The sequence below is a fragment of the Anas platyrhynchos genome, chromosome 1, assembly GCF_047663525.1.
Source record: "Anas platyrhynchos isolate ZD024472 breed Pekin duck chromosome 1, IASCAAS_PekinDuck_T2T, whole genome shotgun sequence".
In the NCBI taxonomy this organism is placed as follows: Eukaryota; Metazoa; Chordata; class Aves; order Anseriformes; family Anatidae; genus Anas; species Anas platyrhynchos.
In genome coordinates, this window is record NC_092587.1 from 133,127,870 (window position 1) to 133,155,307 (window position 27,438).

The 27,438-nt window shown below is 34.9% G+C and overlaps 1 protein-coding gene across 9 annotated transcripts in view; it reads right to left on the reverse strand.

The window, feature by feature from the left end:
- Window positions 1-27,438, reverse strand: part of STS (steroid sulfatase) — a 115,253-nt gene that overhangs the window by 54,082 nt on the left and 33,733 nt on the right. For all 9 annotated transcript variants that reach the window (XR_003493445.3, XM_027447410.3, XM_072029819.1 and 6 more), the window contains 2 exons: window positions 26,518-26,941; window positions 19,461-19,597 (listed from right to left, as the gene is read on the reverse strand). Coding sequence is in view for 8 of the 9 variants with exons in the window: in XM_027447410.3 (XP_027303211.2) it covers window positions 19,461-19,597; window positions 26,518-26,941 (561 nt within the window). In the remaining variant the exon portion in view is untranslated. The remainder of the gene's footprint in view (window positions 1-19,460; window positions 19,598-26,517; window positions 26,942-27,438) is intronic.

Consider the following 27,438-nt stretch of genomic DNA (forward strand, 5'->3'; position numbering starts at 1 on the left):
AAAAAAAGCAGAATTTAGATTTAGCAGAAAATCTTGAAACAGTCTCACTTTGCTATCGTTATTTTTGAAGTTATGCAACAGAAGCAGTCCTTACAATGCAGTCTTTTTCAAAGTACAAAGCTGGAGTCTTTAATATGTCAAGTTCCTAATACTATTGGTTAGCTGGATCTTCAATATCTACAGGACATTATACCAAACAACTACCATTTGATTCTGAAAAAGCACATCCGTATCAGTGTTTTAATTACAATCAGGAATGCACCTTTGTTGTAAATCTAATCATCACCACTTAATATACTTCTGTTTGCATAGAAGCTCTCTGATTCTGTGACCTGTATTCTTTCAAATTAACTAAATGCAAGGAAGGATTCTGAGACTAAACCTAAGGCACTACTGTGGAGGTATTCAATCTATAGCACCACAGTAGATCTGGTCTGAAGTAGTAAATTTCGTTTCTCTTCTGGTGTGCTGATGTCTCTGGACATTGAGCCCCCATCAGTAACTATTTCACTCCACTAGTCTCCTTCTATTCTGAAACATTCTGAATTCTTTTCACAATGGGGGAAAGTGAGGCAATTGCCTCAGATTCAACTATCTACAATGTAGGGTAAATTACCATTCAAATCAGTAGTGGTTAGGTCCAGGTAGTCTGCAGAATATCAAAAGCTTCTCTCTCAGATTCCAGTAGACACAGGCTGAGACGAGAATAATCAGTTTAAGGGCACACAGAATGGCCATCTTATAGAAAACCAGCACGTTAACTGGTGTGGGGTCAGTTAAACTATCAGTACAAATTTGCTTAGTGTTTGGATTTGGATTGTCTTGTAATTGTGGCTTGTGACTGTTTATACAACCTTATAAGTATAATGTGTCTTTCAGACCCTCAAGATAGATTTTCAGCATAGTGCACAATAGATCAGGCATGTATTGCTTAGCAACTATGAATAAATCAACCAATTTTTTGACTTATAATTAGCATAGGATACATTTTCCCAAGAGATGAGTACTATATCACTTATTTTCTTATTCACGTAGGGTTCAGCTTATTTTGTAAATGGGAAAGTTGGAACGATCTTTTGCATTTACGGAAATACATGTGGGTAAGAAAGCTCAGATTTAGATGTGGTTATGGAGGTTGGGAAGACCTATAAGTACAGCTGCAATATTGACAATGCAGTATAGCAAGGGTTTCGTAGTTACATCAGTACCACAACACTAGTGATAAAGTTTGGGGGATTATTAAAGGTCAAAAGGATAAGTATTTGGTTATTAATACTCAAATTAGCTAATAAATGCATTGCTTGAAATTCAGTTTTAGACCTTACATCTGTTCTACACAAGGCTAATGTAAATCTTATTTTTTAGCCTGATTAAAATGCTAAAATATGAGAGATGGTCATGCAATTTTAGAGGGTCTATCACATTTACATTTTACAGGACAGCTATGATAACTGCATTTTGCATCTTTATTCTGAACACATCTGAGAATAAGATGCCATTTCACACATACAACTTAAATGCATAATGCAAAAGACACTGTCTATTTCCTTGCTCCAAGGTCTCCTGGGTTTTCTTTCAAATTTTGGAAAAGATTTCTTTGCGTAAGACCTAGGCAATCTGCAATGACAACCTAAGGATACTATTCATTTTTGAATTAAGACTGTCAGGTGAAGTTAAGGCTTCCACTATTTGATTATTTCAATAAATGCTGATGGTGATTGAGTCAATAATTGAGGAGTGATAAAAGAAACTCTTCTCTGTATTTTCAAAGGTTTAAATTTTTATTAATGTCAAAGTCAGTTTTAAACTGAGTATGTGTATGTTCTTAAATCCAAATGCATAATGCCAAAAAATTTGTCGGATTAAAGTATCAAGAATTTAAAACAGGGTAAGTAATTTAACACCACATTTAATTCTCTGCACCTTTTTGGAAAAAAAAAAAAAAAAAAAGAAAAAAAAAGTATATGTCAGTGTCTTTGTTTCATTTTTATATTTTTTATCAAACAGAACTGGAACTGACATAAAATTAGTTGACATTAGAACCTACATATTTTTTGTCTTTCAGCAGACAACCTTTTTCATCTTTGTAGAATTTGGGAACTGGACTTAGAAATCATACACCATAAGGCAAACAGGATTTTTATCAAGATTGAATTAGCATTTGTCATGAAATATTAATTATTTTAATTTCCAGGCTGATTTTAGTTGTTGAATTCCCATCTTACATGAAGGCAGCTGTGCATTAATTCAGCCACAAAACAGAAGATTCTTCCCTTCTTCTCTCTCCCCCCCTCAACACGATATCTTTTTTTGTTTGTTTCCTACATCACCACGCACATTTGCCAGTTCACTTCTCAAACAGCATTTGAGCAACTTGGTGCCTTTACTGCCTGCTAAGTATGACTAGAAACTTGAAGCCTACTGTGTAATCACCATCTCTAAACCACACTACCTGTGAATGAATCTCTGTACAGACAATGTTAATACCAATAAGAAAGAAAGCCTGACTGTGAAAACTGTTCTCAACACAATTTTCCACCATAGAATGTAAACTCCAATCTCCCTTCCATAGATGACATTAGGAACTTTGGGAGGGGGGAGGATCAAGTAAATTTAAGGTCACAAACCTTTATGATTCTCTCTTTTTTTTTTTCCCCCAAATAATTCTCTCTCTCTCTTTGTGTGTGTGTGTGCATGCATGCATGTGTGTACATGTTCAGTATGACAGTATTCATAATGATTTAAATTTCTGAGGATACTGTCAGAAGGGAAGATAAATAATTTTTCTGGTCACCCTCATTGATAATAGATGATTAGCTCAAAAGACTGCTCATTGGCTTATGAAATGGGACATCGATTCCTTAATTCATCTAAGTGCTCTTGAAAAAAATATTTCAGCCTATTAGGAAAGAGCTTCTGTTAACATTTCACAGTAGTATTAAGTAGCATACAGAAGATATCTACAATAAAAAAAAAAAAATCTGCCTTTTTCTTGTCTAAGGCTTGGGGAAAAGAATTATGTCAGTCTCATCTTAAATTGGTTTGGAACAACGTTGAGGTCTCTGCTTAGGCCTAGATGTATTCAATGCCCCCAAAACATGGTGGAATGAGAGCCTTGAGATCACCAAGCCCACTTCTTTGCCTTTTCTCTGTACAAATACTAGGTGTCATTTGGTTTGCAATGGAAAATTACAAAAAATAGTTAGGAGACTTTGTGCATGCAAGACTTATTTCTGAAAGGGCTCTGCTTTGTATACCAGGATCACAGTAAGATATGCTTTTTAGGATAAATATGAAAGTTGAATTCAGAGTGAGGAAGGATAATTCACATAGCAACACCATGTATGAGTTGAAATATTAACACAGGTACAAGGCACAAATTAATCTAACTGCAAATCTGGGTAAAGGAGAGGTATGGCCAAGGTAAACTCTCCAAGCCATAGATAGGAACCATCAATGGAAGGTCCCAAACAGCTTATTTTCTACTTATGGGAATGGTATTATTCCTATGGATGGAGAGGCAGGAACAGGGTCAGTCCTTACCTATATATATATATATTTTTCTATATATTTTTAAAGGACTAGTTCTTTCTGAACCTGTAACATCAAACCTATGGAAGTTATATACAGAAACAGGAGAAGTACCCAACAGCAAGTAGATTTCTGTCCTCAAAGGTATCAGAGAAGCATAGCTAGCTGTACTTAGGAAATGATTATCCTTAGCAAGACTCAGCAATTAAATATCACAACAGTAGGGCAGAACATTTGCGTACATGTTTCCAGGTCACATATTTATTACACCAGTGTCTCCTGCTTAAAACGATTGTTTTTATTCCCTTACTGTGTATTCCTAAGGTTAATAAAGAACAAGGGAAATAATTAAATGTCACATCAGAAAGTCAGCTTATGTTCTGTGAAAGAGATGGGATATTATTATCCAACATTTTCTGTTGAAACAGACCTCAAAGCTCTCTTTACCTGTTTAAATTGGTCATCTACTTTTTATGAGAAGCACCTGGGGGTTATTGCAACTGCCGGTTGATGAACTACAGCAGAACCAAACAAAAGTTGAAAATGACTGAGAAATCTGGGATATGGGGCTCGATTATCTCAGCTCTAAATTGGCAAGAACAGTTAGGATAATATTCCATAGAAATGTTTGAAGGACTTTTTTAAGGACACCTGCCAATTTTATGCCTTATTAAAAATTATACTGGGTAAAAAAGCCATTGTAGTAGCACTCTGCTCTTGATACCATGCTGAGGATGTTCAGTTTGTCCTGTAGGATGTGTTGTGGTAGATACAAAGGAACTTGTATTATATTTAACCCTACACCGAACCATGTCTTTTTATAATGTTGGGCACTTTGGCCCCAGTCAAGACTTCAAGAGACAGATGGGACATTTCATCCCACTTTCAGCTGCACAGACATCATCCTTACCTTTGGCTTTGGTTTTCTCTCTAATTTTCTGCTAATGGACATTTGACATTTGAGTGTAATTGCTCCCTGCCTGTGAGTTGCTGGCAGCCACCTCTGCTTTCCTCTTTTTCCTTGCCAGCTGTTGCTAGCAACATACTTAACACTGTCTTACACATATTAGAAAGGTGCACTGTTTGTTTACTACCTTTCTGACAGCGTGGTTATGCTATGAAAGAAAATATATGCTTCTTTTATTACAAGGTTTTCACTTTTTTTTCCCCTTTCATTAAAAGCAAATCCCTAGTAAATACATTTTGTTTGAAAGGCTGTGTTGACATTTTTTTCAACAATCACACCCTTTCCATACCATGGCTGTTGACTTCATATCAGCCCAGTTCCACTGACTTAAGGCAGTTACATAATTCTACACAAACAGAAGACCTACTTCAACATGATTAAAAGGAACAGATATTTTTCAGGATATTTTGCAGGTCTTCTTGCTTACTGGAGTGAACAGTTTTTTGTTTTCCAACCAAGTCCCTAAAAAAAACTCTTTAAATGAAACAAAATAAAATAAAACAGTGTGGAGGACCTGGATATCTGCCAACTAGAAACACATATTGTTACATAAAGATCCTAATATTCTTCATTTAATCTCATTCTCTTTGTATTTAGCAAGCTTCCTTCTTCAGCTCCTGGGGAAGAATAACTAATACATAAGTTGCATGGAACTGAACAATATTTATGTATAAAAAGAAAGGTTAATTTAAATTAAAAAAAAAAAAGTTCTGTTGGCTCATCTAAAAAAATACACCTTCATAAAGGAGATGTAATAGTAAAGACTGTCAAATTGATATTTTCCTTTCAATCTCAATTGTATTACAGCTTTTATCCTCCTTCTTAAAGGCTAGTCTTTCCAAAACTGCTTAAATAATGATATTCCGATATGCTACTATATAGAGACTGATCATTGCAAGAGATGCCAAGTAATGAAAAGAAGCCAAGCGTGTGGGGAAAACAGTGTGATCTCCTCTAACAATCCATTGGGAGAACTGGAAAAGAGAAACCACAAATAAATAAATAATAACAATAAAAGAATAAATTATCTGCTTGTGGTTTATGAGGAGCTGGCAAAAAAGGCCAGATTCTAACCTTAGATGAAAGTGCATCTCTCACATAAGTAGAAATTTCTTTAAAGGAAGACAAAACCAGGATAGTAGATATGGAAATATATAAATGTTATCCTGACTACTTATTTCAATGTGACTTTTCATATCAACATCGGAGAGTGGAACTTGGTGTCAATACTCCATTTTTAGACCGCTGTATCATAACCATATTTCTGCATGCATACTAGTGGATGGGTCATTATCACATTTGACATCTAGGGAAAGAAAAGAATCTAACAAAATGGAATGAAGTCTCATCTTCAGAGATGCTAACAGACCTACCATACACATGTTGTTAACTGCCATTTCCCGACTACCCCTGAAGTAACTCGATTATGTATGCAAAGACATTTATAAAAAGAAAAGTTATATTTTCAAACCTCATTTATCAAAACCCCGATACTCTTAAAATATTTTATATTATTTTATTCCTTGTTTCTTACCTAAAGGAAATGCTATTTACTATTTAACCCCAATTGCAGGTTGTTTTTTTTTTGTTTTGTTTTTTTTTCATTAAAGGCTTCTTATTGACACAACTTGTGAGCAATCAGAGATTTCCTTATCTGACAACAGAAACTCTAACTTCAGATTTACAAAATTCAGAGTTAAGGGGCCTCAGAACTTTTTAAAATGTTCACCTTAAAAAAACCCAACCAAACAAAAAAGTAATGGCAAATGCTCCTTATACTTTTTAATATTACACATTAAATGATTCTGAAAGTTCCAGTATATGATGATTTAACAAATACAAGTTATGTTTATTTATATCATAAATAAAGAAAAAAAAAACACATATTCACAGAATCACAGAATCACACAGAATTTCTAGGTTGGAAGAGACCTCAAGATCATCGAGTCCAACCTCTGACCTAATGCTAACAGTCCCCACTAAACCATATCCCTAAGCTCTACATCTAAACGTCTTTTAAAGACTTCCAGGGATGGTGACTCCACCACTTCCCTGGGCAGCCCATTCCAGTGTCTAACAACCCTTTCGGTAAAGAAGTTCTTCCTAACATCCAACCTAAAACTCCCCTGGTGCAACTTAAGCCCATTCCCCCTCATCCTGTCACCAGGCACGTGGGAGAACAGGCCAACCCCCACCTCACTACAGCCTCCTTTAAGGTATCTGTAGAGAGCGATAAGGTCGCCTCTGAGCCTCCACTTCTTCAGGCTGAACAAGCCCAGCTCCTTCAGCCGCTCCTCGTAGGACTTGTTCTCCAGGCCCCTCACCAGCTTCGTCGCCCTTCTCTGGACCCGCTCAAGCACCTCGATGTCCTTCTTGTAGCGAGGGGCCCAAAACTGAACACAGTACTCGAGGTGCAGCCTCACCAGAGCCGAGTACAGGGGGACGATCACCTCCCTAGCCCTGCTGGTCACACTGTTTCTGATACAAGCCAGGATGCCGTTGGCCTTCTTGGCCACCTGAGCACACTGCTGGCTCATATTCAGCCGACTATCCACCACCACTCCCAGGTCCTTCTCTGCCAGGCAGCTCTCCAACCACTCATCTCCCAGCCTGTAGCTCTGCTTGGGGTTATTGCACTTGGCCTTGCTAAACTTCATTCATTTTTACTTGCTTGATGTGTCTACTGTTTGGTGATGCCCAAATCAACTCTACTCTGGATTAGAAAGGCAAACTTTGAAACCTTTCACACAGCCATACACTAAACACTTACTTACACATTTCACGTTGCCAAAAATAGCACTTTCCATTACTTTGCTAGAAATATGGAGAGACACTCTAAGCTACTCATTTATCGCAAACACCTGGGATTAAGTTATATTTGGCTTTGCAGGAAGAAAAAAAAAATCATATTGCTTTTCTGGGCTAGATCACTCTTTTCTTTAAGATTGACACACATTTACATTTGTATTATTCCTTGCTTGCCTGCTTTGTTTTAAAATTCCAGTCTGATTTAGAAATTGAAATTAAATCAATTGCTAACACACAAAGAACTCTGCCACTAAACTAAAACCTAGGAACCTAAATCTTTTATTGTTATAACACAAAAGTGTTATATCCAGCAGGTTTTTGAAAGGACGCTTGCTGCAAGAGCAAGATGCTTCTCCTCTTTTTCTTCTGTTCAACCTTGCTATGCTTTCCCTGGAGGGTGCTCTTTTGGTAGCAAAAAGCTGTGAGATGCACTGAAGCTGCTGAATACGACTTCATGCTGGTCCAAGGTAGGGATTGATTATCCTGGAGTTTCTCTTCTATCATCTTGAGAAAACAATTGAGCCCTTAGGGGTCAGGTGTTCCTTTGGATATTGAGCTTACTACTTGAACATAAAAACTGTTGGGTTTTCTCAGGGTTGCTACGCCATGCTTTTTCATTACGATGTATCACGCACAAAATTTCCATTGCTGGGTAGGGAGGGGGAATTGTTTAACTAGAGAAACACATGCATACAAAATACAAGAACTAAACTAAAATAAAGAGAAAACAAAAAGAAAGCTTTTAAAATAGTAAAAACAAAACAAACAAACAAAAAAACTTGACTAAACTAAATGAAATATGCAAAAACAAAACAAAACAAAGAACACAATCATAATAGCATTAAAAAATAAAGGCAAAAAACAACATAAACAACAAAAAAGTAAGAAACCATAATAAACATCCATTTTTTATTTTTTTTTCCTAAGCCTGAAATGAAACATAAATGTTTTATTAAGGCTGGACTACATGAACTTAGTTCTTTTCCAACTGGAATGATTGCATGGTTCTATGATTTTGCAATCAAGTAGTGGGGGAAAAAGCTGGAGAAGACCAAAGTTATCACCTCGGCAGCCTGTCCTTCACTAATCACAGCATCATTACTCTAGTGCTTTCCCTAACTTTAAAAACTCCATTAAATATCTGCTGGTGCAGTGAAAAAAAACAAACAAAAAATATAGAATAAATCAAACCAAACCAAAACCATCCCCCCAAATCCACAATTTTCTGCAATGCAAAATACACAACTTCTTTCTAAAAGAATAATGATCTTTGGTAGTATTACCAGCCTGCCCATTACTTAGTGTTGTTGTTTTAGCAGTTAAATGTATTATTGAAAAAAAATAAACATAGTCAATAAAAAGGCAGTTCTACTAACCTCATCAAAAAGAACTTATTAATACTAGGAATTTGAGTCTTGTGATTCTGCAGTTTGTAAAGAAATTTCAAGTTCATGGCTATTGACTAATAGGAACCAGACTGCCAATGAACAGTCACAGAATCACAGAATGGTTTGGGTTGGAAAGGACCTTGAAGCCCGAAGTTCCAACCTCCTGCCATGAGCATGGACACTTCCCACTAGATCAGGTTGATCAAAGCCCCATCCAGCCTGGCTTCAAATACTTCCAAGAATGGGGCATTCACCACTTCTCTGGGCAACCTGTTCCAGCCTCACTATCCTCACAATAAGTAAGTTCTTCCTTATATCTATTCTAAATTTATCCTTTATTAGTTTAAAGGTATTCCCCTTTGTCCTATCTCTACACTCCCTGATAAAGAGTCGCTCCCCAGGTGTCCTGTAGGCCCTCTTTAGGTATTGGAAGGTTGCTATAAGGTCTCTCCAGAGAGACCTCTCTTCTCTAATCTGAAGAACCCCAACACCCTCATCCTCTCTTCATAGGAGAGATACTCCAGCCCTCTGATCATCCTTATGGCCCTCCTTCGGAATTGCAACTTACAACACAGAATTGATATTGTCCGAAGTCTTATTGTATGATTATTGTAACACAGAGAGTCAGTTCCCATCTTTCTTAACAGTATGGTCTCAAAATAACTAATACATTTCAAAAGAAGCATGAAAAAAAATCATCTCTCTCTCCAAAAGATAGCAGTCATGATTTTAAAAGAACATCTGGGTTTATCAGCATCACCACTAAAACAGAAATGCACATGGTCAGTCTTTATTTTCTTAAAGAAAATAAAAATCATATTCTCAGTTAAATGAGATGCAGCCAGCTATGAATAAAGGGTAAAAGGCTGCAAGACGTTTTCTGTATTATCACAGAAATTGTTCGTGTAATTGTAGTTTATATCTTGATGAACATAGTTAGTTACCTTTAAAAAAAACAAAAACACTTATTTCCCATGACCAGACGAAATTCTGTATTCCCGAGACAAGGTGCACATTCTAATTTTTTCCCAGCTCCAACATGGATCAAGACTGGTAAAGACAAATGACTTGTTTTCTCCTCTCTCCCACTGCTATGCCAGCTGAGTGTAAATCCTAATGCTTTAGTATAGATCCAGAGCTGGATTAGTGGGTTACTGGCAAGAAAACTCTTCCCCAGTTGGTAAATCTGAACATCATCTTTGTGCTTCAGATTTTCATCTGTAGAACAGATTAATGAGATCTCCCTATCTTACAAAGACTTTGTGAAAATTCTTATTTGTGAATCTGTTATATGCTCTAGCGATGTGATGCCACAAAAAAGATGAGAGAAGTCAAAGAAATCTGTCTTCAAAACAGAACTTCAATAGTGTGTGTTAAATAAAATATGAGATTTCATATTTAACAATAACGAATACACCTACTGTTGAATAGCTGCTCATTAAGAAGGTACACTGTGATGATGAGACAGGGTTCCAAAGGGAAAAGAAATGGCATGAAACCCATACGTTAAAAACTGTATCATAAGACACAAGCATAGGAGGATTGATTTTTCCTATCTTGGAGTACTGGACATTATAGCCTTATAATTATTTATTTTTTTTGGTGCCTTTTCTGTGTTTGTATGAATGTTTAATAGTTATTCCTGGACTCTATCAGTTATATTGAGGCAATCCACTAAGAAACTATCTGAAGGTACAAGGAAAGGGTGTGGATAGGAAGGTTTAAATGCTCAGATTAAAAATTCTTGCTTTTAGTTTCTCTTCTCCTTTATTTCACATTTAGGCCTCCTTCATTGAGATGTAAGTTATACCAGCAACAGCCTTCACCTACTAGCTCAATTGCATTCTTTATGAAAACCGTGATTGCATGCTCTATAAATAACTAGACAGATATTGCTTTCTGTACCAAGTGTTGAAGAAAAAGGATAGTAAAATCATGTTCATAAGTCAGTGCTGAAGGTTTCAGGTTCACAAGAGGGACACATTCTCCAAAGCAGGCAAAGAGAGCTGTAAATAATGTCCATCTCTGCCATCGCGATCCCATGCTCTGGATGACTGACTTGGTATACTCCTGTGATGTTTCTCTGGGACAGGGCAAAGGTAATTCCTCTTAGCAGCTTCAAGTAATGATGCTAAAAAGGTTGTTATACAGTCAAATTATCAACAAAATCTTTATTATCTTCCATTAAACTGTGTTCCTAGTCTGTATTTTGGAGATTATCTACAATTTAGCTAAAGTTAGCCCCATTCAATTTTCTCATTTCTCACTTCTTTTCAGCACTGCCTTTTTATGAGCAACCTTCATCAAGTTGCTATATTCCTATATTCATAGAAGTTGCTATATTCCTACAGGTTAGTTTTTGCTTAAAACTTTACTCTGTTCTTAATCCTACTTATAATGACTTTCCCCACCCACATAAAGCAAGGAGCAAAAAACCCATACCATTTATACGTGCAATTACACTTTGAGGTGAAAGGTTATACAAAAGTTTGGTAGCTCCTTTTACTACAGAATTTCATATCCTCAAATTACGGGATTCTCTTATCCCTAGGTTACCTGAAATAAGCTTTGAGCTTTCTCTTACCAACAGAAATTTGCCTATCTCAAGAGCAATATATATATATATTATATATAATATTATTATATATATATATATAATATATGTATATTAGAATATATACATATATTCTAATTAGAGCATTTTGATCATAACATGAAATGTCATCTCACTCGTTTTCTATTAGGCCCAATTTTCAGAGGTTCAAAACTAATAGGAAAATTTTAAAATCCTGAAAATGATACAGTTATATTTTTGTAAAGTAAAATACATTACACGAATAATACATTAACACATTTTGTGCTGATATATTAACTTGAGTGATATTAGATGCAAATGAAATCTGTTCAGCTGTTAGCAGCAAATTTTGAACAACGTAGTGCTACTACCACAAGTTGCATCACACACACTGAAGTTTTCCATCATGGGGTATGCATTACTAAGACATTATTTAAACTTGACTGATTAAAAATGCTATAGGAATGGGTGCTTAAGATGTGCTTTGTAATCCTGTAAATAATGTTCCAAGGAGCTTTGCTGTGTACAAAGATGTAATATAGAAACAGGAAACTGTACTTAAGGAGGATTAGATAGCTCAGGAAGCTTATCATAGTGGAAATGTGAGCCTTTCATCACTTACTCACCTCTTAAATTCAGTCCTGTTCAGTAGTGACTGAAAGTCATTACTGCTTAGTGACATATGAAATGAGTTTGGGTTTTAGCCCAGATCATAACTGGAAAGCATCCACATCATAAAAGGCAGAATTACAAATGTCTTTTAATCTGCACCCTTATTGACAATTTTCCCAGATCTGACCTAAAGACTGAATATGCTTCAAGAACTTAACTACTATATTAGCTGAAAAAACAGTCTTTTAATGTTAGGGTAATAGCAGGATGGAAGAACAGGGTGGGAGAACGTTCTTCTACTCATAAAGTACCTGAATTGACTTCATACCTTATTCCTAAAGTTGCTGGCTGAACATCTTTCATGATAACCAAAACAACTTAAAAATAAACCTTGTGACTTGTGGCATATACCAGTATCAATTCAGGAATGCAAGGTCAAGGAACATGCCATCTGCCCCAGGCATCACTCTCCAGATTTTTAACTTCCAGGTTTTCAGGCTCAGCTAAGATAATGTCACATTCATCATAGCTGTATAAAACAATCTAAGTGTGATTATCCACCGTCTGTAATACTGTGGTATCATTCTGCGTTGATTATCTTTTAAATTATTGACTTTGCACTGTTATGAATGACTACAACAGGTGAAAAGCAACGACAAATTAGGCTCATCTCTGTAACAATCTCTGGTACAATATATTTTTTCTGGAAAAAATATGGATATTTCCTTCATTGTTTCCCCAACACAATAGGAATTTATTTATTTATTTATCCTTTCACTTTTGTTTACCTTTTCTTAGCTTAATTTAGACTTGTCAGATTTAGCATATGTTTCTGGATTGATACTAAGTGAGTAGCAACACAACTTTTCTAAATAGGAGCTGAAAACACACAAGCATTTTATAGCAAAATAAAGCTGTGTGAACTCACAGTAAGGGACATTAACAATTTTCCATAAAATAAGAGACATAGATTTCAGCTGAAGCTTGCCAATACTATGCTTATTTCCCAGGAGGATAAAAGTTACTGCTCAATATAGGAAAGCATAGTAAAAAAAAATCATCTAGGAATCAAATTTCAGTGCAAAATAACTTGAAATAAATATTACAATTGATATTTTAATTAGTTTGTAATTAAAAAAATAAGTCAAGTGTAAGAGCTGCCAGGTTATAAGCCTAAAATAGCTATTTTAAAATGAGAACGAAAATGCTTTTACTAATAAACTGAAGATACACCACACACTATTATGAAGGCATATAAAAACTAAGAAAGTGTAACATGTTTCAGCATCTCAAAAATTCTTTGGCTGTAAAATTTAGACTGTATTTTACTAAATTTGTTGTGGGCATATTTCAGTTTTCTGTCTCTGAAATACTTTACAGTTTTCCAAATTAGCTTTCAAATTGTTTCTGGAAATGTTTTTTTCATCTATTACTAAATCAATGGGGTCTGAGAAAACTCTGGAGTCAATAAAAATTGCTTATATTAGATTGGTATGGTTATCACTTAGACCCTTGATTTATTTCATTCCAGAGTTTAACAGAAATCAATAGCAGAGTCAATGATCAATCCACATAAATTGTATATTAACTATTTAAACACAGACACATTAATCAGATAAAAGACATAAGCATTTAGTTTTTATCATATTAGTTTTTAGGCACTGCAGAAATTAAGAGTCACAGCCTAATCCTGCATATGTATTGATATAATCTGTTTTGCAGCACTGTGAAATGTAATTACTAAAACAGTAAATTAGATGTTTCTACAAAGATCTGGAGTTGACTTGTTTGGGCTTTTGCTCCTCCCTTTCTCTTTGAAAGTTTTGTGTGAAGACACACATTTATAACCAATTCTTATTATGATAACAGGTGAATCAAGGAAGAACAGTGTGAAAAGTGGTCTGACCTTCAGTTAGTCCTACTAGACTGTAACCTAGCTGACCTTTCTCAATAAAGTATACTTTACTTTTGTCTTGTTGTACTTTATTATAGGCCACATATCACCCCACATAGTTTCATTGCAGAGTATCACAAATGCTTTGGCAAGTAATTAATGTTCCTCTGGTAAAAGTTATTCAGATATCCACTGTTTTAATGACATGAGTACTATTAGTTTAAAAATTAGGCATAGTGCTCTCAGTGAAAGAACAATCAAAACAATCATCTGGCACAATGATCCAGATGTTAGGGTTAAGACCTCCATACTGCTTATTTAGCCAAGAAAACAGGTCACTAAATTCCACAGAACTGCTTTTGCCTTCTGAGTGATTTACCTTGGGTTATATCAATGACTGGTTTGAATGAAAATAAGTCAGTGGAGTTTTTCTGAGGATCAAGCTCAGGCATTTAAAAAGATGCTTTGAAAATGGTGAGTGCTTAGACTGGCTTGAACAGTCCTCTGAAAAAAAGGCATGAAGACTCCCAGACAACTAGAAGAAAAAACAACAGTTTAAAATATTCATGCTCATCTCTGCTACCAAGTGAGTCCCATGTGGCTCCTATATTTGCCATCACTATTTTCTAACTGTGATAAAAAGAAAACAGAAAGAAAGAAACAAACGAGCTATCATGGAAAGCAATGGCACAGTATCCTACCTCTGTATGTGCAAATGAAGTATAGACATCTTTCTAGGTTATAAGTTTAAATAAAAGAAATTTGGTGAGTCAGTGGAAAAGAAACTAAATGTATTATTGAAGTCTTTTTTTAAACAGGAAGTCAGATTATATGCAACACTATAAAATCTGGGACAAAAGAGAAATATTTAATGCGATATTATTTTACCAATTTCCACAAAAAGCAAAACATACTTTAAAGAAAAAGCACATAGAATGTAGATCATTGCTTCCTCATCTGCAATTTTTTAAAAATATTATTTATTTTTGAAATCCCTGCTTTGTATTTATCCAAATATTTATCAAAATATTTACTTTGTTCAGCTCTGAAATGGACTGGCAATATAATCCAAATGTGAGATTACTCTTCAATCTCACTGTTTCTTTTTTCCTAACAGTTTTCTGATATCTTTATTTAAATTTATTCTATTGGGGATAATCAGCATGCTATGGTTCACCTTACATAAAGCCTACGGTAATGAAAATTTCTGAAGACTGATGTTTCTATGAATTATACCAGCAGAAATTCAACTCTGAATAACTCTGGTTATTGCAATGTAGTGAGATAGTAAAATTTTCCTGATTTCATTTAGAAGAGCTAGGGGTTACGTTCCGTTCTAGATTTCACGAGCCTCCTCTCCTACAAGCTGAACAGTCCCAGCTCCCTCACCCTTACCTCACAGGAGAGTTGCTCCACTCCTGTAATCATCTTCGTGGCCCTTTGCTGGACTTTCTCCAGTAGCTCTATCTCTGTCTTGTATTGGGGAGCTATGGAATTACTCTATCAATATAGAATGCTACCAAACCTTTTAAGATATTTCAAAACCAAGTTTGAAATAAGAGTAAGATACATTGGGATTTATTCATACTCTTTTTCTTCAAATTAACTACCATCAGATGGTAACATTTTCTTGATATAACTTGATCCTAATACACAACAAAAGGCCATGGCAGAGAGGCAGTTAAGTTTTTCCAGCTTGCAGGGCATTCTCATCATAAGGATACCCAGTGTTAGCCAGACTACAACTTCTGGGATGTTTTTACACTTGAACCATTCAGCTGTGATTGTTCCACAAAGGGTTAAGAACTGGTTAGTAGTCTTACTACCGTTAACAAAATAATAAACAACCTTTTCCAAAAATGGTGTTGAATTAGTGTGTCTTCGCACAGCTTGTATGCAAGTCTACAGGGGGCTCCAAAACTCTTTGCAGTGATCTGTTTTGGATTAAATTAGTGTAATGCAATTTACAGCAGAAAATAATTTCTGAAAATATCAATTTCTCTTCCTATACTTAATCAGGAACGAAGGAATGAAGGAAGGGAGGAAGGAAGAAAAGGATAATATTCAATTCATTCATTCATCATTTCTTTTTCCATTTTAGACTGCAAGATTATTTCGTCTGCTCTAATATGAATTATAATTAATAGCATTAATAAGGTGCTTAGCCTACATTAAAACAAAATTAATGTTATTAGCCAGAGAATAACTCTCTAGGCATGTCACATGCAGTGACATTGTAACTGTGAATGCTTTAAACATTGCATTCTGTTAAACACATATCAGTATGCAAAAGCAGTAGAAATATGTAGTCTCAAAGCTTATTCAGATGCTTTTGCATTTAGTATTTTTGACATGGACTGTAATTATACCCTTCAATACTGGTTTAACTAGTCAAAACCATGAAACATTCAATGGAGTATTTTATTCATTTTTTATTTTTTTTTTCCTTCTATCATGGAGATTAATTGGTGTCCAATTAAATAATTTATTTTAAATAAATAAACAAATAAAAAGGGAGAGTTGTCTTTTATTTAGGGTTCTCAGTCCAAGTGGACTACTCTGTCTTCCTTTTAGAAAAGATGTTGCTTTTCCTCTCCTAAATGGCAGCTAAAGCCTTCTTTTGGATTCTAGTTGATCTCTCAAATCAGGGACACTGTTTAATGGTGGCTACTTAATTTCATGGTCCAATTTAATATAACTTTTTCTTCACTGGTATCTGACAATCATAACTTTTGCTCTGTTGTTCTCTCTCTCTTTTTTTTTTTTTGTTCATTTTAATCATCCTCAAAGGATTGTTATTTGCCACATAACAGATCATATATTGGAAGTTTCTTTTAGAATTGAATTGAGATTGGTGTTTTTTTTGCCTTTTTTTTTTTTTTCTTCCCTGGGAAGTGCAAATATTTTTGACATTATACTATAGTGCAGTTTTCCATACATTCATTTTCTTCTTATTATGATTTGTTGTCTTTAATGCAAGGATTTTATAACATATTGTTATATCTGGGATATTTTTTTCCTGTTCCTTTTGCAAATGACATTTCTCTATACATAAATATTTCTGTTCATTTCTGTTCAACAGATGATAAAATCTTTCTTTGTAGAAAGCTTATAGTTTTTACTTCTTCAGCTTTTCCAGGCGATTTTGTTTGACTTTCCTAGTAACATTTTAAGAGGCACTCCAAGAAAACACTGGTTACTGGCATCAGTAGTACAGTGAATAAATCTACTTTGTCTGACATGGTTGATTCATTAAGACTGGAATTTTCAGTGGAGGTTAATGGAAATAAGTGCTCCCTTCAAATGAAATAATAAAAAAAAAAGGCTATATTATTCCTTCAGCCTGCTTTGGAAATGTCAGACATAACTGTCTTGCATCATTTTAATAATGGAGGAGAAAGTAACAGAGAAACTAAACACATTTTCTCCCTCCTGGAGCCAATATGCAATCTGTCAACAGAGGAGTCTTACAAGACATAAGCCACACCAAGTAGCGAGACCCTCAGCTGAGACAAAATTTGGTATTTGTACACTAGTTTATGACAGCTGAGGGTCTGTTTCCTGATTAAACTAGCCCCACTGGCCCTGATGCTCCTGTAATGAATTATAAAGGACAACACTTAAAGAAACTCATGTTTCTCCTCTATTGAGCATGTTCAAAATTCTTACGCTATTGCTACTAGATATTTATCTCTGATTTATCCCAAGCTTTTTTTTAATACGTTGGTGTCCTGGTGTTTGACAGTTTGTTTGACACATCTCCTAAAAGCCTGTGGTCATTCTGGAACAGAGAAGTGACTTGCAATCTGTTACTACCTCTGCATTATTAGATATTCTCAAAGAGCAGCATGGCGGCTGCCTTGGTTTCCAACTTGTTTAAACCCTAGAGCTACTTTCCTGAAGGAGGCAGCAAAACCCAATGACAGCAGTAAATAATCAATTAATCTGGAACACTCTTACTACCTTGGAAAAGAAAAAGAAATAGAAAAATTAAACCTAGACAGTGAAAAGCTAATGCTTGGTAGTTTACCTCAGTGCAGGTGAAAACAGAAATGCCAGGACACTTGCATACATTTATCCAGCGCAAGCACTGGACTTACTAAATGCTGGTGGCCACTGACAGAAGTGATAAAGATTCAGTGTGTAATACAACTTGAATTAAATCTACTTCCTCTATACAAAATCAGACATAGAAAAGATTTCTTTTTTCTGCTCAGTCCCCCACATTGAAAGCTCTTCCTTTTATGTGTGTCACAGTTTTTCACAAGGCTTTTCCCCATTTGTTCATTTTTCCAAACACTGCACTAAATACATCACAAATCACTAAATGTACCGTGCTGTCTTTTGTCTCCTGTAAATGAGAACTCTTGTCTGCAGCTGGAACTCTTAATGCAAAGAAATATACACGAGGTTTTACCATAGATGCTTGCATAGTTTAAAAATATGTATGTGTCAACGCTGAATTTCTGAAGATAGCCACTTTGCATTGGGTTGTACTAAGAACAGAATGAACTTGGGCTATATGGGAAGGAGGAATGTAAGCTGCTCTTTGGCTCCCAGTACTGCTTTTTTCCAAAACAATTATTTTAAAATATGAAGTGTTAGTTGTTTTCACAACTGGAATCAGAGTATTGCTCTCTATAAGTACATTAAGGAAGGCTGTAGTGATGTGGGGGTTGGTCTATTCTCCCATGTGCCTGGAGACAGGATGAGGGGGAATGGGCTAAAGTTGCACCAGGGGTGTTTTAGGTTGGGTATTAGGAAGAACTTCTTTACCAAGAGGGTTGTTAGGCATTGGAATGGGCTGCCCAGGAAGTGGTGGAGTCACCATCCCTGGAGGTCTTTAAAAGACGTTTATATGTTGAACTTAGTGATATGGTTTAGTGGAGGACTTGTTAAGTGTTAGGTCAGAGGCTGGCCTCGATGATCTTGAGATCTCTTCCAACCTAGACAATTCTGTGATTCTGTGATTCATTTTGATATGTCTAATGATAAAGGAAGCCTGCTGAAAGATGTAACAATTGACTGCTCCCAAGCCTCAAAGAGAACATTATTTTTACTGTTCTCCATGAAGATAAGTGAACCTCACCTGAATGATTTCACAGATTGAGAGGACTTGCTTTTGTTAATAGTTAAATATAGTAGTTAAATAGTTAAATAGTCAAATAGTTGTTAATAGTGAATATTGCAGTCGTTTAATTTGAGAATATTTTGTTATTAGTATTCAGTGTGTAATACAACTTGAATTAAATCTACTTTCTCTATACAAAATCAGACATACAAAATTTTTTTTTTCCTACTCAGTCCCCCACATTGAAAGCCCTTCCCTTTATGTGTCACAAGAGGACTGCAGAGGCCAGCAGTCCTCCATAAGCTCATGGGTTGGACTCAACTCACTCTACTTTAAATGTCCATAGTTAAGGTGTGTGTACATATATATCTCTGACGTGCATACGGACTACCTTTATTGTCGAAAAAAAGAGTAGGCATTTTTAGGACACTTTTGATCACATAGTAGATACCACAAGAGGTCAGATTATTGTGATTCCTAAATGACTGTTTCTTTCCCCCAGATATAAGGGACAAGTATGTCACATACGTTACAGACATCCAAATTGCAAAAGTCTGTGTTTGGTGGACATGAATGAATTATCTTCATTAATGTTAAAAGCACATGCAACATACCTACACTCCAGTCCATTTCCTCCACTGCATCTCCATATAAACCATGCTTGCTTTTTCCTCTAAACATGTTTGAAGCATATAGAGCTGTATGGACATGAAGATAAGACAGGACAAGAAGAAATGGCACATCAGTGTTCCTGAAGAAAAACAAAACAATGACAAAAGCAAATAACAAAAATATTTCTAGTGTATTTTATAATAAAAATTTCTAAGCAGAAACTTTTCAGCCCTAGAGCTCAAAAAGAGGAAAAGGAATACAACATAGGATAAAATAACTAATCATAGGGTAATCTTGATTATACACACGCACACACATGCACATGCACACACACACACACACACACACACACACAAAATGTGTGTGCATGCTCTTAAGTGCACACTGAACTGAAAGCAAAAATAAACAGTAAAATTTAACCAATTAGTTTGCTATATACGTTGAAAGAGGACTTAAAGCCTAGAACCTAGCATGTTCTGGCTATAAGCATCTCTATTCATTTTACAAGTACATATTTAAAAGCCCTAATACAATTGCTATTCAAAAACATATACCTATATGTGTGAAATATAATTACTTCCCTCACAAGGTCATAAGAAAGGTGATCAACTAATTATGAGGACCATATTATTGATCCCTATTATGAGGACCAGGGCTAAGCACACCATAGTATTACTGACTGTGCCAAACCAAGTATATGAGCACTTTTTCTCCTTTTCTCTCTTAGTCCTCTCACTAAGATTTATGCCAAAATCTTCTTTTGTCATTTACTGTGGTGTTTGCATGCATACAATTGGCACATAACACTACAAACATGTCACATTTGTATATGCTTTATCAAGGCATAAATAATCTTAAAATGCACACTAATACAAAGAAATATTTTCCTCTCACAGTAATGAATGGTCTCCATTGTTTTCAGCCTACTTCTTGAACTGAGACAAAAAAAAAAGTGCAATAAATAGACTCTCTGTAAATTTTGCTGTTCATGTGATCTGTCAACATGATATTTATGATCAGTTCCAGCAGGCTGTGAAAGCAAAGCTCAAATAAGAACATTTCCTTATGCATTATTTATAGAACTTTACTTAAAAGTGTGCAGCACTAGCCGAATTTACTGCTATATGCTCTAACGGCATTTGTAGTACATCACACATACTGTAAATTTCAGTTGAATGACAAGAGCACTATCCAGAAAACTTGTCTGGATCTCACCTTAAGGCACACAGCTAATTACGGAGTATTTTTGATTTTATTGACCATATTTTCCCTTGCCACCTTTGTGGTGGATAATACATGTTATTGATGTCAACATCAAAGAGAAACTATATATTTCCTCATGCAGTTGATTCATACACCTTTTAAACGAATGGAAAAACAATACAGATATGCACGTGCAAATTGTTTCTTTAAAGTAAAAAAAAAAAAAAAATAAAATAAAATAAAAACTTATAGCCATCAAGAACCTGAAAACAGTCTTTTAATAAAAGATATTGACATGACATCAATACTTGACTCCCAAGAAAAATTAAGCAGGATTAGTATAGTACATTTATGTGGATCATTTCTTCCTCACATTGGTTGGATATATTTTTGTGCAAGTCGCATGGTTAAAACTTTGTTTTTGTTTTTGTTTTTTTACTGGCACAGTGAGGCAGCAGTGAACAAAACAGGAAAATTTTATCCTGATTACTCACTTGATAGCTGTATTTCTGACTTGAATTTTTTTATTTTCCGTAAAAAGTTTCTACTTCTCAAAAAGAAAAAAGACCAAGCAATCACAGAATAAATAGTATATTTTTCATGTGAAAAATAGGGGAAAAAAAAAGAATATTTGAATTCCCTTCGTATACTTGTCCATATATCCTGTATTTTCATATAGGATACACGTATATGTCCATATACCTGTATTGGTAAACATGAACAATTATAAAGCACAGATTCATAAAAATAAAGAAAAGCAAGTATTTTTCATAAAAGATTAACAAGAGATTGTATTTGTTGCTACTTGATATACATGGAAACCTTTCACCACTGTAGCAACAAATAATACAGGAGACTTCTGAGTCAATTAAAAAGACTAAAAATGTCAGCATTTCAAGTCAAAAAGATGTATACTTATAAATTTAATATTTAATGTATATATAAATATAACAGTGACCTTTTATTAAAGAACATTTCTGCAAGGCAGCTGATTTATTTTTTTTACAACCATGCATTTGTTACTGCATGAGATTATCTTCAGCTTTCTCCTTAAACACAGTTCACTGAATTGAGAGTAATGCATAATGCTAGGGTAAAATACCATAAAAATATACTTTGTACTCATAATAGTACATGCACAATTCACTTTTCATGGAAACTGTCTTGTTCTAATGTCACAGAGATAATGCATACTTCATATCTGTATTGCTAAAGGAGAGTATCAAATGCTATTTTCAAGAGATAATTTTTATTATTATTATTATTTTTATGGAACTCATACAAAGATCAAAGTTTCATAAAGAGGTATCTAATCAATGATTGATATAGAATGGCACTAAATCATTCTCTTTTTTGCAACTCAAATTGATAAGTTTTGATTGACAGCTTGCTGCCAGGTGGAGAAGTCTTACCTATTAATATCCTATAAAAGATCACAGGCAGTTATTTATCTCCTGCCAAAACTCCTTGAGAAGAACTGTAACAGACTACTTTTACAGTGACCTTGAAAACGGAATGACAATATCAGCTAGTAGGTAGGAGAGAAATTTGACATTAACAGCTTCTCTCTCCTGAACCACTTCAGTAAACAGCTCTTTCAAAAATGTATTGCCACTATCTTATACACACTTCAAACACAGGGAACTTCAGTTTCAAAAGATCTCAGGCTCACTTACCCAAACCTACCACGCAATTTTTATCGTAACACAAATCACGCAGTCTTTTCAATTTACTGAGTAGCCAGAAAGATTACATGCATCTGATATATGACATTCTTTAATGTGTACTTAACTGATCTTGACTCCTCTGCATTGCATAGTACTAGATTCTTCTTATTTAGGGTGAGGAGATTTTACATGACTCAAAGATTTAGTTCAGGCTTGAGCTGTAAAAAAACAGCTTTAAAGTGGATAAAAGAACAAATAACATCTAACCAGAAGTCTCCCTTCACATGCAAGTCCTTAACTTTTTCCTGCTATTTTGCTCTAAGTATTTGCTTCACTGAAAATGTCTTGGGTAAAGGAAAAACTCCTTTGGAAATTCCTTCTGTTTGATTTCCTGAGCGCTGATATCCATCCAAGACCACTGCAGCAGAGCAGCAGGTGAAGGTCAGGATTGCTGGCCTGTGGTTGTCAAATCAAAGGGATTTCCAGTATGACTCAATACTGTAAACTAGGTGGGAACATGGCATGACAGTGCTCCATTCTAATTGTTCACAGTAAATTCTACATTAACCTTTAATACTATGGACAAGTACAATCTTTCTGAACAACATTTTTTTTGCTAGATGTGAAATCATCCTCAAATTTCATCACAAAGTATACACATTTTTAACCGATTAGACTACAATATACCTTATACCTGTGTACCAGTGAAGGTACAATGATTCACAGCAGCTATGAAAGCCAACTACTTGGCTTTTCCCGAACAAGGCAAACGCTGTACTTTGTAAAAATTTGGTTGATTTCAGAACTCTAAATTCAGTACAACCTGCCAACTGCCTAATCTTAACATCTAGTGATGCATGGAAAAACTCTAAAAGACAGTCCACTAGAGTAGATGAAAATAAATCTACATATGTTTTGTAACAGTGTTTCAAGCACTGAGATAGAATAGCTAAGAAGTAAATAAAAAAAATATTAACTGGCATCACAAACTTTTGAATATTATGGTTATGCAATCTATGATAGGAAAAAAGTAAATCTGCATGAAAATTGCTCAATAACATCTTCACCATCATTTTCAATTATAAACTTATAATGTAAATGTTTTTTTCCAGAACTTAGACTTCATTAGGATTTTAAATTATTGCAATTATTAATTGCGATCAACTATCTGAATTTGTTAGAGATTCTGTAACATAATGTGGTATTTTTGTCTTGCTAGTATCTAAGATGTTAAAAACAGGTTTCTGGCATTTTCTGATTTGTATTGTTTGTGTAACCGGTCATCTATTAAAGGGCATGTTGAAGAGACATGAGTGACAACCACATCGAACTCAAAATTAAATAATTAGCATCCATTTGACTTTCAGATATATTGCAATGTCTAGAGAGTATTCAGATAGGTTTAAAATATGTACACACACTTGCTCATGGGAAAAAGTAATTGGAGTTAACATACAGTGAGCTGACCTGCCCATTTACAATTAGGGTGAACAACTAAATTTGTGTTTGTTTTCTCTAGAGCCAACACATGTAATTGCATATGTTCTTCTTCAGTATCATTTTGAGCATTTGCTATCTTTCGATCTACCTAGGAGCAAAAGAAAATAGTAATACACATATACTAGACTAAGGAAGAACAAATACAGTATCAGCCTTCCAAAAAACAGACCAAAGAAAAGTAAGTATAACAGTGCATACACTGTAAAGAAATTCTAGGAAGGATTGAAAAATATCAGAAGTAATGATTATATGTATGTTAAGAAATCATATAGCCAGCAATATGACGGAAATAACTAGCAAGGAGAACAATGTCAGTCAGGAAATCCATGGCCTGAGCTCTGAAGAACATGCAAAGGTTATATAGATAATAGCTATAATAAACTTACATGGATAAAATACATGTTTTATGCTGTATGCTGTATTTGTTCTACACATAACTACATATATATATAAATTATAGAAAGGCTACAGAGAAGTACAAGTGCTGCTGACAAGGGGAACTTCATCATAAGATAAATAACCAATTAAAACATGCATAATTGTTTGAGTTTTAGTTAGATGATAGAATGTATTAAGAACCAGAAAAAGTAGATGACTCAATTCTTCAAATTCACGATCCTTTAAACTATAATATACTTGTACGCATAGGTTACTGCTGTACAGGACTTAAATTGCTACTTACCATATTACTGAAACAAAAGAAGCCTGTATGACAAATCAAGTGCTGAGCTGAATGAGTGGCTAAAAGAGGTTTGCTCACAGAAAGAAGTGGAACTGCAAGAATAATGTGGAGCAACCATAGCATGGTGGTCCTTTGCTTTTCTGTCTGTCTGCTGTTACAACCTTGATTGCCAATCCCATACAAATAACCAAAGTCAGAAGATTAGTCACAAAAGCAATGGTCTGCTGGCACACTAGAGTTGATAGGTATAAACTGTCAGAACTAGCATGTCAAAGCAAATATTGATTTTGTTGCTCATACTATTACATGGGGCAGATCAGTTCACTGTATATTAATCTAATTACTCTTTTCCCCAGGAGCAAGTTTTATGGCCATATACTTTGCATGTGAAGTCACTACAGGGCACAGTTAAGATTGCTTGGATGCCCAAATTGCTTCTCAATACCTTAATATGTTTGGATATTTTTAAATTTAACACGGACTCTAAATTGCCTGGGTTATAATTCTCAATATAATTGCAACTTTCCTGTAATGAAGTTTATTGTATATTACCAATATATGCTATTAACCTTCACTTCAATTTTACATAACTGTTGTCTGGAAAGTACTCTGAGAACTGGGGCCAAGAGCCCAGATAATGTAAAACCTCAACCTCCAGCTGAGTCAACAGAGCTATGCTGACTCAGATTGTATGTTGTTTTGCCAGCTCTAAACACTAAGTTACACAATAGCACCGTATGCATTATGAAAATTAATAAAATTAATAGAGTAAATTTTATTAGAGTTATTATTTTTATTAGAGTTATTACCAGTGCAATAGTACTCTAGCATTCATTCCCAATCTTGAACTCACCTGTTTTAGGGATATTATTTTATTTACATTACGCTGAAATCATTGAACAACTCAGAGATGTCCAAAACATTATGAATCACTATAGAAACATTATACTCTTATAAAGAAAGGAAGAATTTGCCATCACATGGTTAACGTCTTCAAAAGACATTTTAAATCATCAAATGATTGGTCACTAAGCAAATATCTTCTCAAATATTTCCAAAAGGGTGTGTGCATGTGCTTGTGTGCTTTTGTAGTGAACAAAGTATTTAACTGTTAAGTTAGTTAGAATGTAGATGAGGTGTTCTTATCACCATTGACAAGAGGAAATAATGATGCGTTAGTTTAGTTATAAATACTCATGATAATGTTGATTGTTGGGAAGACTTACTTAAAGAAATTTGATTTAAAAAACATTTTATCTTGTTATCATGAGTAGAGATGGCCAAACCAAATATTTATAATGAGAGAAACGAATGAAAAATTGCAGTTAGAGATCAAGATTTCAGATAAGCATTTTTTCTCGCTAACAGTCTTGATGACTGTTAGCGAGATGACTGCATGCAGTCATTAAATCTAGAAAAAAATAGCCCCCGATTAATTGGTATAAATTTTAATTCAGCAATAATACTATGTGAATGTATTCAAAGTTACTACTAGGTATGTAGTTTTCATCATTTAATGCGTGCACTAAATCAAGGATGAAGAGCAGCTTCTCATTCCAGAAAACTCATAAATTACAACTCTGCATTGCGCTTCCATATAATGAAGTCACACTGCAAAATACTTTTCATATTCTTGTTTAGATGAAATTCCAAAGAATTAAAAGTCCTTAAAAATGTTAAAAATATAACGGGTGTTTTAAAATATTTTTTTCTGAAACATAAATAGTTTTTAATTTTTATAGAGAAAATAATGACATACCTAACAATAAAACTACAGAGATGGAGACAAAGCAGGAAGAGATTACGTTTTTACCCCATGCATACATACTATTATTGGGAAACAGTCACTTTCACTAAAAAAGATTAACTTCAGTCATCGTTTAAAGAAAAAAGTGATAATATATCATGGCATATTCCTCTTGCACAACAGTTCACATAATCTACTTTTTAAGAAGCGCTGTCATTGCAAAATGCCAGCATTAACTCATAACACAGTTAGAAACCTACCTTCCTATAAACTGTACAGCTTCTGTTGTCAATCTCTGAGTAAGATTCTCATAGGATAGTGGCTGCTGGATAATCTGATGGTCCCTCATTAAGAAGCAGTTCAGGTGTCGAAAATGATAAAAGAAAAAAATCAAAACCGCAAGTGAAATAGCTGTTAATAACAGGCAGTAGCCCAGTGCTTGGAAAGGTACTTTGAGGAGGCCAACATAATGCACTACTGCCAAAGAGACCAGGGTGACTCCAAGGATTTGGACTGGGATGACAAGGTACTTCTGAATCCCTTTTAAAAATACGCTGCCTTGGCCAGGTTTGCAGTCTCTAAGATTGGTCACGGTGAGCCCATAAAAGTAATCAAATCCATGACTGAGGGGGTGGTGACAGAAGTCATTACTGCTTTCACAGTTCATCCCAAGATGCCATTTTCCTATAAAGAGAGGAGGACAGGGAGCATTTCTGTAGTTAAATCATCAAACTTACAATGTGCGCTACTCCAAATATGAAACTGTCACTATCTGACTGATACCCTCACCTCCCCAGCCCCAGCATTTATTGTGTGGATCCCTATTTTCTATATAACCTTTCTTAATACCTTCATCAAAGACTTTGTTTCATGTCTGCTCTTCTTTTTAGTTAGAAATAGTTTGGCAGATCTCCTGATGGAGACCATTAAATTCTGAGTGGGCTAGCAGGTCACTGAAGAGCAACAGAGCTCTAACACAGCTTTGAAAATGAAGCCTTTGTGCATGTGTAGTTAAGTAGTCATAAGAAAATAGTGTTTTGTAGTGGCTGCTGCTTTCTGAGAAAGAGCCAATGTGGAGCTATGAAATATCTTTTCTGAAATTTATCTGGCAAGTCATTCACTTAAAAAAAAAAAAAAGTAACATAGGAAATAAAACAAGAATAATGAAATTACCAAGGCAT